Source organism: Chlorocebus sabaeus, chromosome 13, assembly GCF_047675955.1.
Source record: "Chlorocebus sabaeus isolate Y175 chromosome 13, mChlSab1.0.hap1, whole genome shotgun sequence".
Classification (NCBI taxonomy): domain Eukaryota; kingdom Metazoa; phylum Chordata; class Mammalia; order Primates; family Cercopithecidae; genus Chlorocebus; species Chlorocebus sabaeus.
Genome location: NC_132916.1, coordinates 96,541,826 through 96,558,422, shown reverse-complemented (window position 1 = coordinate 96,558,422; position 16,597 = coordinate 96,541,826). Strand labels below are relative to the sequence as shown.

The following is a 16,597-nucleotide window of genomic DNA, read 5'->3' as shown; positions in this document are numbered from 1 at the left end:
TAAGCCATGATTGCACCACTGTACTCCAGCCTGGTAACAGAGTGAGACTCCATCTCAATAAAATAAAATAAAATAAAAAGACATTTATGTCCTATGACCATAATCTGGAAGGGTGAGAGAAACAGAGTTGTTTTAGGGTGTCATAGACATCTTTAGATATTTGAGCAGCTGTTGGGGGAAGGATCAAATTAGCTTATATGTGCCTTATCCTAGTTTTACTGGAATCAATAATTGGAAGCTTCAAGGAGACAGTTCTTAATTCAGCAATAAGGATGAACTTTCTTTCAGAGCTGTTTGGATGATACTTCTTCAAACTGTATGTATTTAATCAGTCTGAGTAACTCTTTGCTTGCTCCTATTGTAAAGAGAAATCTAAGCCACATCAGGGAGGGACTAGATGACCTCAGAGGCTCTTCTCAGCTTTAGAGTTTATGATTTGGCTTCAAGGAACCCAGTGAGACCCATTAATGTAGGTCCAGGTGTATTTATCTCTAAGGGGATATTCTGTATTCAATTGTTAAATATTATATGATTTAAAAAGAAAGGTATTACAGATCATGGTATAATTTTTCTAGAAAAGTGAACTTGGGTCTAGATTAAAAATAAATGTGTGTACACAAAGGTGAACAAATATCACAAGAGCAGGACCACAACCAACTGAAATATTTTCTTTTTCACTAATTGGTGGTATTAGTGTTTTAAAAGGCTTTAAATCCAAGCTAAATTAGATAAAGATTAATTTTTGCATTAATTCCAAGGAATACTTGCCAGAATCATGGTTCATATGTTTGGGCTACACCAAACATATAGCTTCCCATTAGCTTCAGTTGGAGATGGATATAGCAGTGGTAACAACCCTGAGCTTGGTCTTCCTGTCCATAAAAGACTAAATTCAGTTCAACAAGTATTTACTGAGTCTATTTAGTTTGTCATGTCCTAGAGGCACAAGTGAGAATGAGACAATGCAACCACTCCTCAAGGAACTAATATGCTCCACGTTTTGGCTAGAAATATTAATATTCCCTGTATTAGTCCATTCTCATGCTACTAATAAAGACATACATGAGGCTGGGTAATTTATAAAGAAAAAGAGGTGTAATGGTCTCACAGTTTCACAAGGCTGGGAAGGCCTCACAATCATGGTGGAAGCCAAAGGAGGAACAAAGGCACATCTTATATGGTGGCAGGCAAGAGAGGTCAGAAGCAAAGGTGGCGGGGAAGGCCCCGTATAAAACCATCAGATTTCATGAGAACTAATTCACCATCATGAGAACAGGACTGGGGAAACTGCCCCAGGATTCAACTGTCTCCACCTGGTCCTTCCCACAACAGTTGGGAATTATGGGAACTACAATTCAAGATAAGATTTGGGTGGGGATACAGCCAAACCACATCACTCCCTGAACACTTAAATCTGTGCCATTTAACACTTCTAAACACCTTATAAATTAAGTACCATTTTAAATCCCATTGATATATAAAAATACTAAAATATAAATAACTGAGTAAACTCTTGTGGTCATACAGCTGGTAAGTAACCAAGACAAGTTTGAACCCAGTCTGGCTTCAGTGTTCACAAGTTTAACGATTATAATATATTGCTTTCTAAGAGGAGCACAATTCCTTTGCATTGTTCAAGAGATACCCACTGCCTCTGACAAAAATACATGGTATATACTCATCGGAAGATGGCTACATAGCCTGTTTGTATTCAACCAATGAGTTCAACTGTTATTTGTGGAAAACCTACTGTATTTTAGACACTGTACCAGGTGATTTCACAGTGACTATCTCATTCAATCCTAACAGCTTTGTCAAACAGATACTATCTTTATTTTACAGAGAAAACTGAGAGCTAGAACTTAACTGACTTTTCTGAGTTCACACAATTAATAAGAAATAGTACTGGGATTTAAGCTCAGGCCTCCTGATTCTAAGTCCTGTGCTCTCAGTAGGCTTATGAAAAGTCATTTTTTAAAAAGAATACAAGTCAGTAGTTGTTAGTATATTTATGAAGTTGTTCAAGCATCACCACTATTTAATTCCAGGACATTACAAAAGACACCTTGCAACCTTTAGTAGCCACCTGCCTTTCCTCCCTCCCCCGTCCCCTGGCAACCAATATTCTAGTTTGTGTCTCTATGGATTTGCCTATTTTGGACATTTCATATAGGTGGCCTTTTACGTCTGGCTTCTTTTACTTAGCATTTTGTTTCCAAGGTTTATCTGTGTGGTAACATGTATCGATATTTCATTCCTGTTTATGGCTATTCCATTTTATGGACATACTACATTTGTTTATCTACTCATCAGTTGATGAACATCTGGATTGGTTTCCACTTTTTCATTATTAGCAATAATGCTACTATGAACATTCATGTGCAAGTTTTTGTGTGAACATATGCTTTCAGTTCTCTTGAGGATGTACCTAGGAATGGAATTGCTGGATCATATGGTAACTGTTTAACTTTTGAGGAGCCGCCAAACTGTTTTCTAAAAAGGCTTACCATTTTACAGTCCCACGAGAAGTGAACGAAGGCTCAAATCTCTCTATCTTCTCCGGTACTCACTATTTTTCCTTTAAAATTATTATAATAGCCATCCCAGTGGGTATAAAGTAATTCCTCATTATGGTTTTCAGTTGCATTTCCCTACTAATGATGTTGACTATCCTCTAATATTTCATGTGCTTATTGGCCATTTGTATCTATTTTTGGAGCAATGTCTATTGAAATCTTTTGCTTTTTTTTTCCTTTGAGATGGAGTTTTGTTCCTGTCGCCCATGCTGGAGTGCAATGGCATGTTCTCAGCTCACTGCAACTTCCACCTCCTGAGTTCAAGCAATTCTCCTGTCTCAGCCTCCCTAGTAGCTGGGACTACAGTCACGCACCACTATGCCTGGCTAATTTTGTATTTTTAGTACAGACAGGGTTTCACCATGTTGGCCAGGATAATCTCGAACTCCTGACCTCAGGTGATCTGCCCTCAGCCTCCCGAAGTGCTAGGATTACAGATGTGAGCCACCATACCCAGCCTAAATTACTTATTTTTAATTTAGTTTCTTGTGCTTTTGATGTCAAACCTAAGAAATCACTGCCTAATTTAAAGTCATGAAGATATACATGTAAGTATCATTTTAAAACTGGGCTTTCAAAGACTTTCTCTTCTCCCATGAGGGAAGAGATGCATAATCACAAAGTTCCCTTTATGGCTTTCAGTGAGCCTAAGTCTCTATTTGGTGTTGTAAAATTGGGCTTATTTTTACTGGGGGACAGGAACATTATTTAGATAAATAATTAAACATTTTCTTCTAAATTAAAATTATTTATGTAAAGTGCTTATTATAGGACCTTAAACACATTCTGGCTATGATTATCCTAATCATTATAACCATCCTAAGATTTTAAATCAATATTCTGCATAAAATAATAAATAGAAAATAATAAAAGTTTGGCATTCATGATAAAGGAAACACATTCAAAAAAGAGACATGTTAGCATGTGATAGCTGAGGTGAGACAGCTTTTCTAAGCGCACTATTTTTGGTCAACCTAAGGGATAGCATTTGTACCTCTAACCAACAGTTATGTCCCCTAAAATTTGGGGATAGAAACCTTCATTTCATACCTGTTTCCAATGTCTTAATTATGTAAACATACATTTAAGATTTTATGGGATGGTTCACCTATTGTTTGACCATTGTATCTTGACTTTTGGTTCAGATTAACTTTTCACAGAACTTACAGTTGGGGATTCCAGGGCCACATGCCCACTCTTGCTGCACCAGAATCCATGGGGTAGCCTCCAGAGAGAATTTTAAGTGTGCAGTAAATTTCAAGTGTACAAATAGTGCAACTCAATTGCAGGGGGCACCATTTGACTCAAAGCGATTGTAGATTCATAGGGCTTTTATAATTCTCCAGGAAATTAGCAGAAAAGTGTCTTAGAGAAGGAGAACCTTTTCCTAACTTTCTATAAATTCACCAAAGGGGTAGCAGTGGGGCAGTGCATGGAGAGTCCCACAGCTTCCATGTAGTTGAAGGTAGTGTGTCCTTATCTTTGGCAGTATATTCATCAAATCTTCAAGTTCTGGGGGACCAATTTGGGGGATCCTGGGTTATTGTGGGTAGCTGTGGTCTCTATGGTATCTGCTCGTTTTGTCAATGTGGCCATGATAATATCCATATATTGTACTTAAGTAGACATCAATAGCCTATAGAACCCCTGATCTTTGTGTGTTTGATGCTATTACTAACAGTAATAATAGTAATAGTTGATTCTATTACTATTAATAGTATGCTATCAATGGTTGTTGAGTAACAATGATTTAAAACACACTGACTCCCTAATAGAAAAAGACAAAATCAGAATTCACAGAAATTCAAATGACCATTAAACAGAAAAAGTTCAATTTTACTAGTAATAGAATACATTTAAAACTAAAAGTGAGGCATATTTTCATTTATTAGACTGACCAAAATGAGTGCTGGCAAAGGTGGAAAGAGATGGTATTCATATGTTGGTGATGGAAGGGGAAATTGGTACATCTTTTTTGGAGGCAGTCAAAATGTCAAATGTATATTCCCTTTGATTCAGACATTCCGCTTCTGGGAAGTTATTTAGTTGAGAGAAGAAATACATAGGTAGGCAAAGCTTTGTATACAGGCATGTTTGTATTGGCAGCACTGTAATATTAGAAATGATCTATTTCTCCAACTACAGATTGAATAAATTCAAAATAGGATAGTGATTCATTCTTTTAAAAATTACATATACATATGTATGTGTGTGTATACATAACCCTAACACACACACACACACACACACACACACACACACGAGAAAGACAAAATAGACAAAATAGTGTGTAGTGATTATCTCTGGGATGTAGGAATGGGAGGAAAAAAGATTTTGACTTTTTGCTTTATGTATTATTGTAGTATTTGGTCTTTTTTTTTAATCACTGGTATCACTTACATAATTTTTTAAAAAGTAAACCTGGAGTATTTATGGTTCACTTCTGGACTGGAAACTAGCCAGCAATATATTCCAACTGAGTACTAACTGTATCCTGAAAATATTTTTGTAAAGTGTTCACTGGACACTAGATACTTTTCTTCGAGGTAAAGCAGTTTTTAGCATGTCCAAAACTCATGAATTAAGGTATGTTTCATACTCAGAAACCAAGTAAACTATGAACAAGATTATTCTGTATATAATACGGTTGATATATGCAGTCAACTAATGACAGACTTGGGACAAGGAGACAAGTTTAAGTTCTTAGCCCCAAAATATAATCTGGAGGAGGAACTTTGTTGATAAGCACACCATAAAAGCATCTAAGGCCCAAAGGAACAACAGCTTCTTTGCAGGAGTCCCTGAGCAGCACAGGCACTACTTGCCATCTTAAGAGATTCAAGTCTTCATTTAAGCCGAATGCCCATAATTCAGCTTTCCTGGGGTGCTCATGCAGTTACCAAACTTCTCAGGTTGCAAACAACAACAACAAAATAACACGTATAAAATAACTCCTCTGTTCCTGGCACTGCTATGTCCTTTCATAGACAGAAAGATACTGTTTAAAATTCAAAAGACTCCAGCCTGGATTTTCTCCTTCCAGTAAGTCAAATACACTCCACATCTCCATTTCTTATCCTAGAAAGGAGCTCTAATATACCCGCGCCAACTCCATTCTCAAACTGATGCAACACGCTGAAACATGCTCATGTTGGGTAAAGCACTTTCAAAGCTGTGAAGTCCTCAACTGAATGCGAAAGATTTTATACAAATGTGACTTAGTATTTATGATTCTGAAAGTGGGAGATTTTCAAAGTTGAGCCTCAGTTTATGTTTTTTTTTTTTTTTTACTAGCTTTGATTTAGCAGAACTATATCCTATTTATAAGGATTTTAAAAAATTAGTGCTTTATGAAGTTTTATTATACAGTAATCATTGCTGGCCACTTCTGGTATAAAGTGAATTAGATGTAATTCTTCTACATTAGCATTCATAGATGATTTTATTGAAATAGTAACAATGTTAAAGGCCAGAAAATTAAGAAACAATCTTATTTGACTTATTGGAGATACCGCTATGGCAAGGTCCATCAAAATTCTTTGTATCTTCTGCAACAATAAAATGAAACACTCCCAAAATGCAGTAAAGATACTAAGAGTCAGGTATTTTGCAGACAAGTAAATCTTTTATTTTAAACCACAAATAGTCAGCAGGTGGCCACAACTATCCATGTTTCATTAAAATCACATAAAACCTAGGTACAAAAGCACCACTGATTATTGCTCTAGAAAAACTGCATGAAAAATTCAAATATGCACAGTAAAAACACCATAGTATGCACAGGACTAAATTTTAAAGCAAGTGCATGGAATGCTGAATCAATCTTACACACAGCTTTCCAATATTTAACTGATATTTATTTTACTTGAGGATGATGTAAACTTCCAAAAAGCATGACTATGAGACGATAAAATGTCCATCCTTATATATTTTTGTATGCCAACTAGTAGAGTCCTAAAAAATTAGCATTTACAAAATACTTGGTAAAAATAGCTTTTAAAAGTTGTCCCAAGAGATACATAAAATCAACCCCAATTTTTCATGACAATTCATTCTCCCTCGTTATCTACAGATTCAGTTTTCTGTGCCTGTGAAAAAGAAAGGAAAAAAATATATAGTTACTACTAAAACTACTATAAGCAAAGGAAATTCCACCCACAAACACACAGTTTTGAACATTTGTTTTCTTTTTTTCTTCCAGCTTTACTGCAAAACCTATTTCAACTCTGAGTGAAGAAGAGACAAAGCAGAAATACATTACACAAACACTTTGTTGCATTTATTGCTTTCTGCTTTTCAAACAACCACAGAAGCCTTACCTGCAAGCTCCCACTCTTCATGATAATTTAAAAAAAACCAAAAAACAAAAAACCACCACACTATCTGATTCTAGTCACTGCAAACATGCAGAATTTTCTACTGTACCCTTAACTCTCACTGTTTCAATCTGCCCCTTTACTGACAGTGTGCTGGGTGGGGTGCCTCTGGAGGTTGAGACATTAACAGTTGAGCGAGAGATGTGGATCTGCAATAACATTACAGGCAATAAAAAGAGACATTAAGAACGTGCTATCACCGGCTGAAGGATTGAGAAATTTCTTTAAAGACACTGATTCAATCAGTGGGAGGTATTTATGAAAAGTACCTCTTCAGCTTTAGTTTCACCATTTTCAGATGGTGCAGTACCTTCCTTTCCAGCTTCCTGCTTTTCCTCCTTCTTCCCTTTAGCACCTCTGCTAATCTTTGCTCCAGGTTCTTTCTAACAGGGGATCAAAGCAGAGGGAAAGAGAATTTTAGACATGGTGTGATGATGGCCACAATCAATCAGCCTCTGTCCAAACACAAGGTGAAGTACAACCATCACCATCGTGGTGGCCTTTATGGAGACACGGCAGCCCAATGTTGCTGGGTTTCAGCTGAGTTGCACTGCACAAATATGAGTCTCTGTGAAAATGTAATAACAGGTTGCACAGAAAGTCCAGTGTACTTTCTCTTCTGTGGAAAACACAATGATTCCTCCCCTGGATTTGTTCAGTGGACCTCCCCTCCAGTAAGGGGAGAAGTGGTTCTGCCATGGAGACAGTAGCAGCAGGACTTGGGGAAGGAGGAGGCAGAGCTGGGGGAAAACCCAGCCAGGGGGTGGCTCTGCTGCTGCTTTCCAATGAAACCCCTCACGTGGAGACACATGGCTTGCATGACTAGAAAGCTGGGAAGGTGCCAGGAAATGCAGCCCAGATGAAGCAAAGTTCCTAATTTTAAGACCAAACAACAAAAGTGAGTTCTGTTTCTGAAATCACCTACTCACACCACTATACACGTAAGTTTCAAACAATTCACATGGGACAATACCAAAGGGTAGAGTGCAGAAAAGCCATTTTGGGTAAGTTCCCTAAGAATTCTGTATTTCAGTTTCCTCATCTGCAAAACAGGATATTTGTATCTACTTCAATAGAGTTTATGTGAAGGTCGTATGAGTAAAGCAATCAACCATATCTGCCATACTCTAAGGGCCTTATAAATGCTAGTATTACCTGCTGGCATTATTATATTGTTATTATTAGACCTCAGACTGGCCTGCAAAATCCAGTTAGATGAAGTCAGAAGACCCTTCCCAAATTCCTCCCATAGTGGGGCAGTGCTGCCAGGGCCCAAACTCACCCCTGCTGCGCGCCATGTGAACCGCATGTTCACGAGGCTGCTGCCAAACCCCCTTCGGACACAAGGCTTCTCAGAGCAACACCTCTGACTTCCTATGCCTCACTGACCAAATGGAAAACACACTCCTATGAAGGCAGAAAACTGTGCTCTACGCCTTTAAGAAAGCCCATAACAGTGGTAACCGTTTTAGCTTGGATCATTAAATATGGCCTTTCCTTGAATGATTCTGAGGTAGGGAATTATAATTTGTTCATTGTTTAAAAAGCCAAAAGTGGGAAACAGCACTTCTTACCTTAGCAGATGTTTTTCTTGGTTTGGGTTCAGGTTTTGGTGGAGCAGGTTTCTGCAAAGATAATTTAAATTACACAAATACTGAAAAAGACAACTGTCAGCACCAAAAGAAACACAAAAAGACTAACAAAGACAACTATCCATTTTGACAAGGCCTGGGTCATTAAAAAGTATTTCATCCTATTTTCAGCACCAGGTAACAGCATAAAGATCTCTGCATTTCATAACTATTTTCACCCTGGGTTCATAAGGGAACTGCAGGTGAGATCGAAAAGCTGACTCCTCATTCCCTGGTCCAGAATAGCTCTCCGGGAACAGGTCTAAGCTTCTATCTCCTATGTGTCTGTTCTTCCTTTTATCACAGCACAGCAGCAAGAGGGCTGACTGAGGCCCGTGGCCAAAGGACTCAGTGAATTCAGTTGCACTGGCCTTCCTAACAATCTAGAAATCACAGCACAATCACTAGCAAAGCCCAGCTGGTAATGAAGACTGCTGCCTGTGAAGTATTTCAAAATCACTTCCAAATCCTTCCACTTCTGATGTAGATTTCGAGTTTCTGTTGCCAAGCTTCTTCCTACTTTTATTCTGTCCAATGCCAGCTCAAGGTGAGAATCTTTTGCCTAACCAGATATGCTGGGCTCATTTGTCCCTAGAGGTTTTCATTGAGAACATAATTATAATGATAAAATGTCTACTGTTAGCTCTCAAAGTTTAAAATTTTTCACAGATATTATTAGCCAAAGAGTCCCCTAGGAAACTATTTTTTCCTGCCTCATGTGGTCCTCCTCCAGTTCCCATGAGCAGCACTCGCACACCGTGTGACCACGGTCCCTCTGCCACACAATGCTTCAGCCCTGGCCAGCTTCCCAGGGGCCTGAGACCAGGTGGCACATGCGGATAACTGGGGAAAGATAACCATTTGACTCCAGGAGTTTTCTGTAGATACTTTAGGGCAAATATTTATCTCATAGAACTAGAAAAAAGTGTACATCTCTCCCGGCACTAGAATGGTTTTAAAATAGAAAACACTGGCCAGGGTCTCCCGCTATGGAGAAAAATACATGTTCCTCCCTACTGCCTCTAGGTAATTCAGGTTCACACTGAATCTGCCCCTGTTCATCAAGAGCATAAAGGGAAATTGTAGACAGTTCGATTTCAGAAGATTGGCTGTTAGAAATGACCTTTCAAATAAAAAAAGAAAATCGAGCTTGAAAAGTAAGAGATGTTTTTATTAATCTTCTTATCACCCTAAATCTGCAGCCCAAATACAGCAGCTTTCATGGTTCTTACATTTTCAGAATTTAAAACATTTTGTTATCCTAAGCTTTGATATACTGTATTAATATACATGTTTTCTCCATTTACAGTAAACAATTTCCTTTTATATTATTTTCTGTAGGGCAGACCTTTCCCTCTGACCCAGCATTCAAGTGTTTTGATGGGACCAGGAAATGAGGTTTTGAAGTCTGTAATCCTGCTGGCCTCTGAGGAGGCTCTGTTTCCATAGCACAGGGAATGATCTCAGTGGAAGGTGCTTATATTGCTGGTTTCTGGTGCTCAGGAAAAGCTTCGTTTTAAATTTTGGTTTTCATTTGACTTACAAGGTGTGTTCCCTTAACTGCCTGGAGATTCACAACAGCAACCCCAGCTCTTAAGTCCTCCTAGTGACTGACACGTCTTCCTGATACGGTTTGGCTGTGTCCCCACTCAAATCTCATCTTGAATTGTAACTCCTACAATTCCCATGTGTCGTGCGAGGACCCCGGTGGGAGGTGATTGAATTACAGGGGTGGGTCTTTCCTGCGCGGTTCTTATGATTAGCGAATGAGTCTCATGAGATCTGATGGTTTTAATAACAGGAGTTTCCCCGCACAAGCTCTGTCTCTCTTCGCCTGCCACCATCCACGTAAGACATTACTTGCTCCTTTTGCCTTTCTCCATGATCATGAGCCTTCCCCAGCCACATGGAACTGTAAGTCCAATAAAACCTCTTTCTTTTGTAAATTGTCCAGTCTTGGGTATGTCTTTATCAGCAGTGTGAAAATGGACTAATACAGTAAATTGGTACCAGAAGAGTGGGGCGCTGCTGAAAGATAACTGAAAATGTGGAAGTGACTTTAGAACTGGGTAACAGACAGAGGTTGGAACAGTTTGGAGGGCTCAGAAGAAGACAAGAAAATGTGGGAAAGTTTGGAACTCTCTAGAGACTTGCTGAACGGCTTTGATCCTTACTAAAGACTTGTTGAATGGCTTTGACCAAAATGCTTATAATGATATTGGCAATGAAATCCAGGCAGAGGTGGTCTCAGATGGAGATGAGGAACTTGTTGGGAACTGGAGCAAAGGTGACTCGTTATGTTTTAGCAAAGAGACTGGCAACATTTTGCCCCTGCTCTAGAGATCTGTGGAACTTTGAACTTGAGAAAGATGATTTAGGGTATCTGGTGGAAAAAATTTCAAAGCAGCAAAGCATTCAAGAGGTGACCTGGGTGCTCTTAAAGGCATTCAGTTTTAAAAGGGACACAGAGCAGAAAAGTTTGGAAAATTTGCAGCCTGGCAATGTGACGGAAAAGAAAATCCCATTTTCTGAGCTGAGGAGAAATTCAAGCCGGCTGAAGAAATTTGCATAAGTAATGAGGAGCCAAATGCTATGCACAATACAATGGGAAAAATGTCTCCAGGGCATGTGAGAGAGCTTTGCAGCAGCCTCTCCCATTACAGGCCCAGAGGTTTAGGAGGACAAATGGTTTCGTGGGCCTGACCCAGGGTCCCAGGGTTCCTCTGCTGTGTGCAGTCTAGGGACTTGGTGCCCTGTCTCCCAGCCGCTCCAGCTGTGACTAAAAGGGGCTAAGGTACAGGGGCTGTTGCTTCAGTGGTGGAAGTCCCAAGCCTTGGCACCTTCCATGTGGTGCTGAGCCTGCGAGTGCGCAGAAGTTAAGAATTGAGGTTTGGGAACCTCTGCCTAGAATTCAGATGTATGGAAACACCTGGATGCCCAGGCAGATGTTGTTGCAGGGGCAGGGTCCTCATGGATAACCTCTGTTAGGGCAGTGCAGAAGGGAAATGTGGGGTTGGAGCCCTGACACAGAGTCCCTACTGGGAAACTGCCTAGTGGAGCTGTGAGAAGAGGGCCACTGCCCTCCAGACCCCAGAATGGTAGATCCACTGGCAGTTTCCACTGTGTGCCTGGAAAAGCCACAGTCACTCAATGCCAGCCTGTGAAAGCAGCCAGGAGGGAAGATGTATCCTGAAAAGCCACGGGGGCGGAGTTACCCAAGACCATGGAAACCCATGTCCTGCATCTGCGTGACCTGGATGCAAGAAAAGAAGTCATAGGAGATCATTTTGGAGCTTTAAGATTTGACTGCCCTGCTGGATTTCAGACTTGCACGGGGTCTGTAGCCCCTGTGTTTTGGCCAATTTCTCCCATTTGGAAGGGTGGTATTTACCCAATATCTGTATCCCCATTTTACCCAAGAAGTAACTAACTTGCTTTTGATGTTACAGGCTCACAGGCAGAAGGGACTTGTCTTGTCTCGGATGAGACTTTGGACTTTTGAGTGAATGCTGAAATGAGTTAAGATTTGGGGGACTGTTGGGAAGGCATGTTTGGTTTTGAAATATGAGGACGTGAGATTTGGGAGGGGCTGGGGGCAGAATGATACGGTTTGGCTGTGTCCCCACCCAAATATCATCTTGAATGGTAACTCCCACAATTCCCATGTGTCATGGGAGGAACCTGGCGGGAGGTGATTGAATCATGGGGCAGGTCTTTCCTGCACTGTTCTCATGAAAGTGAATGAGTCTCATGAGATCTGATGGTTTTAAAAATGGGAGTTTCCCTGCACCAGCTCTCTCCCTCTCTGCCTGCTGCCATCCACGTAAGATGTGACTTGGTCCTCATCTTCCACTATGATTGTGAGGCCTCCCCAGCCACATGGAACTGTAAGTCCAATTAAACCTCTTTCTTTTGTAAAATGCCCAGTCTTGAGTATGTCTTTATCAGCAGTGTGAAAACAGACTAACACACTTCCCCATGAGACTCACGTGAAACACTGGCTCGCCTGATCCAAACAGCTGTGTTTCTGAACTTGTGAGTGGTCCTAATACCTATTTTTGCTTTGATTCCCTATATTGTACCAGACACAGATTTGGGTTGAGAATGAAATCCATGCTTTCCTGAAGACCAAAGTAGCATGAAGCTTCTGTAATAGCTAGTATGAGGATATACTAATATAGTGTCAGCCAAAATACCAATGAGTTTCCCTCTACCTTCTTAGTGGAAAGCCTAGGCTGCAGGAATTTTAACCAAAATCCTCTGCTGGAGTCCAGCTAATCTCTTAGCAGGGCAGCGAAACAGAAGAGCATAAGAGCCAGTAGGGAGCACAGGCTGATGAGGAAGAGCTGGAGGATGTCCACCTTGGAGGTTCAACCACATCTGCCCATCTCAGCTTGTATCCTAACCCCACAAGAATTTACTGGCTCACAGAAGGAGACTCCAAATAGCGAAGTAGAATTATTACTGTTACAAAGATTCTTAAGGTCTGAAATGAGGCTACAGTATATGGATTCAGATAACTTTCAGAACACTCTCATATAAACATTCTAAAGTATGAGTTGTGGACAGAGAATCAGAATTCTGTCCACTTCAGTGCATCATAGGTAGAATCTGAAGACTGGAACTTTGCCTAATATACTACTTTTGTTTCAGAGATATAGCAATGTCAAACAACATCCTGCTTTATATCCTTCGTAATGGGGCTGGCTACTGTCTGACACATTTGATCAAGTCAATTGTTTGGCAACACTGGTCAAATTTGCTAGACGTGAGGACCCTAGGTAATCTTCAAAAAGAAAATAAACTCAAGGGAAACCATCTTAATCTTCCTTTTGCTGCTTCACTTTGGACAAAGGGACCACGTACTCATAAGAACTAACGCTGAAGTGGTTCTAAGGTACTTACCGCCGACAATCTGGCAGACCGTCTTGTGGGCTACAAAGGGAATGGAAAATATACATATTTTTTGGTAATTATACAAAAAGAAGTTGATTTTTAAAAATCTATTCTTAATATACCTTACTTTGTTGAATGACTATAACGTATGATTCCCATCACCTTCTCCAGGTAAGCACAGTGAAACATATCCCAAGTCCCCTGGGCACCATGACACTCAAGAGGAAGTATTTCTAAAAAGGGGTAGGTACACTGTTCAAATAAACAGCTACTCCCAACTCAGGGTGTGGTGAATAAGTAAGGGAAACGAAGATCAATTTAGGCTTTATCCTGAATTAAAACCTCTACTTTTATGACAAAATCAACAGCAAGAACATTGAGGTGCTATTTAAGAGCTAGTCCTCAGTCTGACTCCAGCTCCTTAAAAATGGAACTAAAGCTTTTAAGTTAATACAAGAAGAGACTTATGCAATTGTGTAGAAACCAAAATAGCAGGAGTTTCCCATCTTGCTGCTATGTTAGAAATGAAAATGATTACAAATCTTGGCAGTTAACTAGAAAGCCTTCTTTTTACCGATAACAAAACAAACACATTTATCTAGTAGTATACGTTCAAAGGATTTAACTAGAATTAAAAGCGCATTAATTTTTTCTTTTAATTTCAAAGTTTAGAAAATTTACAGAGAAATTGTGTAGAGATTGATATTTTGGGGAAATCTTTTTTTCTTCAAGGATATTACAAGTTAACAGCAAATGACCCTGCAAAGAAAATCTAAATTGAAAGAACTGTCCTAGGCATTTCATCAATAACACACAAAATTGATATTCTACTTACCATCCAACCTGCAGTGGCTCCCCAAGGGATTTCACATTGTAAAAGTATAACTGCCTTTTTAAAAAAGTGCTCCAGAAATAAATATTCCATACTTTTTGTCTGGTTAATTCACTGCTCCATCTCCAGTACAGTAGTGTACTGGCCAACATACAGTATAAACTCAGTATTTGCTGAATAAATGAATCCAAGCCTTTCCCTAGTTCTCACTTCCTCATGCAGAATTTGCCTCAGTACAATAGCTTAAATGTTTCAAATAATTTTTCCTAAGGGGGACAGCAAAAATGGTCAGTAGGAACCCATACCATAATTATGAGGAATCATGGAATTCTTGAAGTGGGGCTAAGGTCAGTCTAGGCCAGCCAGTCAGGCCAAACTGGAAGAAATATTTCTTGCCATCTCCACATCTAAGAACTTTCTTGCTGAAAATAGCCAGAGAAGCTAAACTCATCTTTCTTTAAACTACAGAAGGAAATGAAGGGCCAGAGCCTCCATGAATACTTTTAACCCTGGGGTCTCGAGGAAAAATCAGAGCTGGACTTAAGGCCAGCTACGAGAATGTGCTGAGAATGAGAGGCTGTGCAGGTTAAGTGGTTGGGTGGGATACACTCACTGCACAGAGTAAAAGCATGTAAGCTCAGCACATAGCCCTGTGAATTAGTACGGGAGGAGTGTGTGCCAGATTCTCCAGAGGAACTACAGTGCCTGCTATGGTTCTCAAGGGTGTATTCCTGACAGTGTACCCACGAGTCCCTGGGAACCAGAATCCAAATCCTGCAATACTTTTTCCAGGATGGTTAACTGTATTGAGTATACTGAAGAAAAGGCAACATTTTCAAGTAAACCGAGCAACAAGAGGGTATCTTGTGTTTTTTTAATGTACTTTCTGAGCATAGAGGAGAAAAGAGCACCTTCCAATTACCCAACAGAGCTCAGCTCTGAAGCTTCAGTGTGGCCTCAAGGACAACCCATGTCTGACAAACTACAGCAGGCAGAACAACACCTTCCAAGATGAAAGTGGCAGTCTCCCTGCTAAAGAGAGGTCAAAGAACCTTATCTGACTCCCTCTCCACTTGATGTCAACTCATGTGCACCATGTTGGTCTTGCCTCACATTCACTTCATCTGACTCATGTCTCCATCCCCTCCTGCACAGGACCACCTTCTCTTATATTTCTGTGGCTCCAATATGTAGCAGGGGCCCTCAATAAGTGTTGAGGTGAACAGAAGGGGTAAGCACCAGAAACATACAGCAACTGTGAACTTGTGGGGAGGGGAAGAAGTCCTAGAGCCGCTACTCAGTTACTCTTTAGTTTGGGGCCTGAAAAGGGGCCAAACATGTTAGCCATAACTCAAAACTGCCTCCCTATCTGCCATCTAGTTGTCTTGAATAAAATCTCCATGAAGTGAGGCAAAATCATGAGAAAAGCTCCCCAACTGTGACACTGTTGTTCCTCTCCATGTGAACACCTGAACATGCTGAATAGACTAAGTGATGCCAGAGAGCTCTTCGGGATTTCCAGAGACATTCCAATCTAAGCACTGCTCTGCAGAGCCTAACAGTTGTTCTGATCCAAAGGACTTAATACCTTTTAAAAATTCAGGTCCAGCACAGGACTTCCAAAATAAAAAGCCTAGGAAATTAACGAAGGGGGGGGGGGGGGAAGCCTAAGCTGTAGCCAGTCCCTAAAAATCCTATCTTTTATTATAAAATCATTTTATGACTTGCTACCTAAAATTTCCCAGCTCTTCTTTCTATGCCATTAAAAAAGACCTTTCTTACATTTTCTTTTCCAGTAGCCATCATAAGACATTTTCATTTTCACTGCAAACAGTGGAGGCTGAAATGAACGTTTCACTCACAGTCAGCAGTACTGATTATGCATGCAAGTATGGACACCTTCCTGGAAAGTTCCATCAGCTTTCACAGCCTTAAAAATCTATAAACTATGGGACTATATTTATTGGATATGAAATAGATGAGACTGCTATTTTTTCCTTGTTAAAACACTAACATGTGAAGTACTCATTTGAGACTCAGATTGGGTGGGACTGCTAAGGGAAAAAAAAGATATTAAGAATTTCTCTCTCTCTCTTTTTTTTTATTGTGAATCCTCAGGAAAAGTGGTCCAGAGACTGTTCCTCAGCACTTCTCTGACATTCACTATTCCCCTTCCTTGCTTTGTTTTTCTTAATTGCCAATATCCAATTATTTTACTACCTCTCAGGGAGTGAAGGAGGGCTTTTAGAATGAAAAATCATCATTGATAAATATGACAAACAGATA

General features: G+C 40.0%; 1 protein-coding gene across 5 annotated transcripts in view; it reads right to left on the bottom strand.

The window, feature by feature from the left end:
• Positions 1-6,181: 6,181 nt before the first annotated feature.
• The window catches only part of HMGN3 (high mobility group nucleosomal binding domain 3), a 32,398-nt gene continuing 21,982 nt past the window's right edge, over positions 6,182-16,597 (bottom strand). Inside the window, exons 3-7 of one of the 5 annotated variants that reach the window (XM_008006420.3) lie at positions 13,489-13,518; positions 8,527-8,577; positions 7,222-7,335; positions 7,002-7,101; positions 6,182-6,664 (exon numbers count right to left, since the gene is read on the bottom strand). In XM_008006420.3, coding sequence (XP_008004611.1) covers positions 6,651-6,664; positions 7,002-7,101; positions 7,222-7,335; positions 8,527-8,577; positions 13,489-13,518 — 309 coding nt within the window. In that variant the 3' untranslated portion in view covers positions 6,182-6,650. Of the gene's footprint in view, positions 7,102-7,221; positions 7,336-8,526; positions 8,578-13,488; positions 13,519-16,597 lie in introns of all 5 variants that reach the window. The other 4 variants (XM_008006422.3, XM_008006419.3, XM_008006421.3 and 1 more) reach the window with 4 other exon arrangements.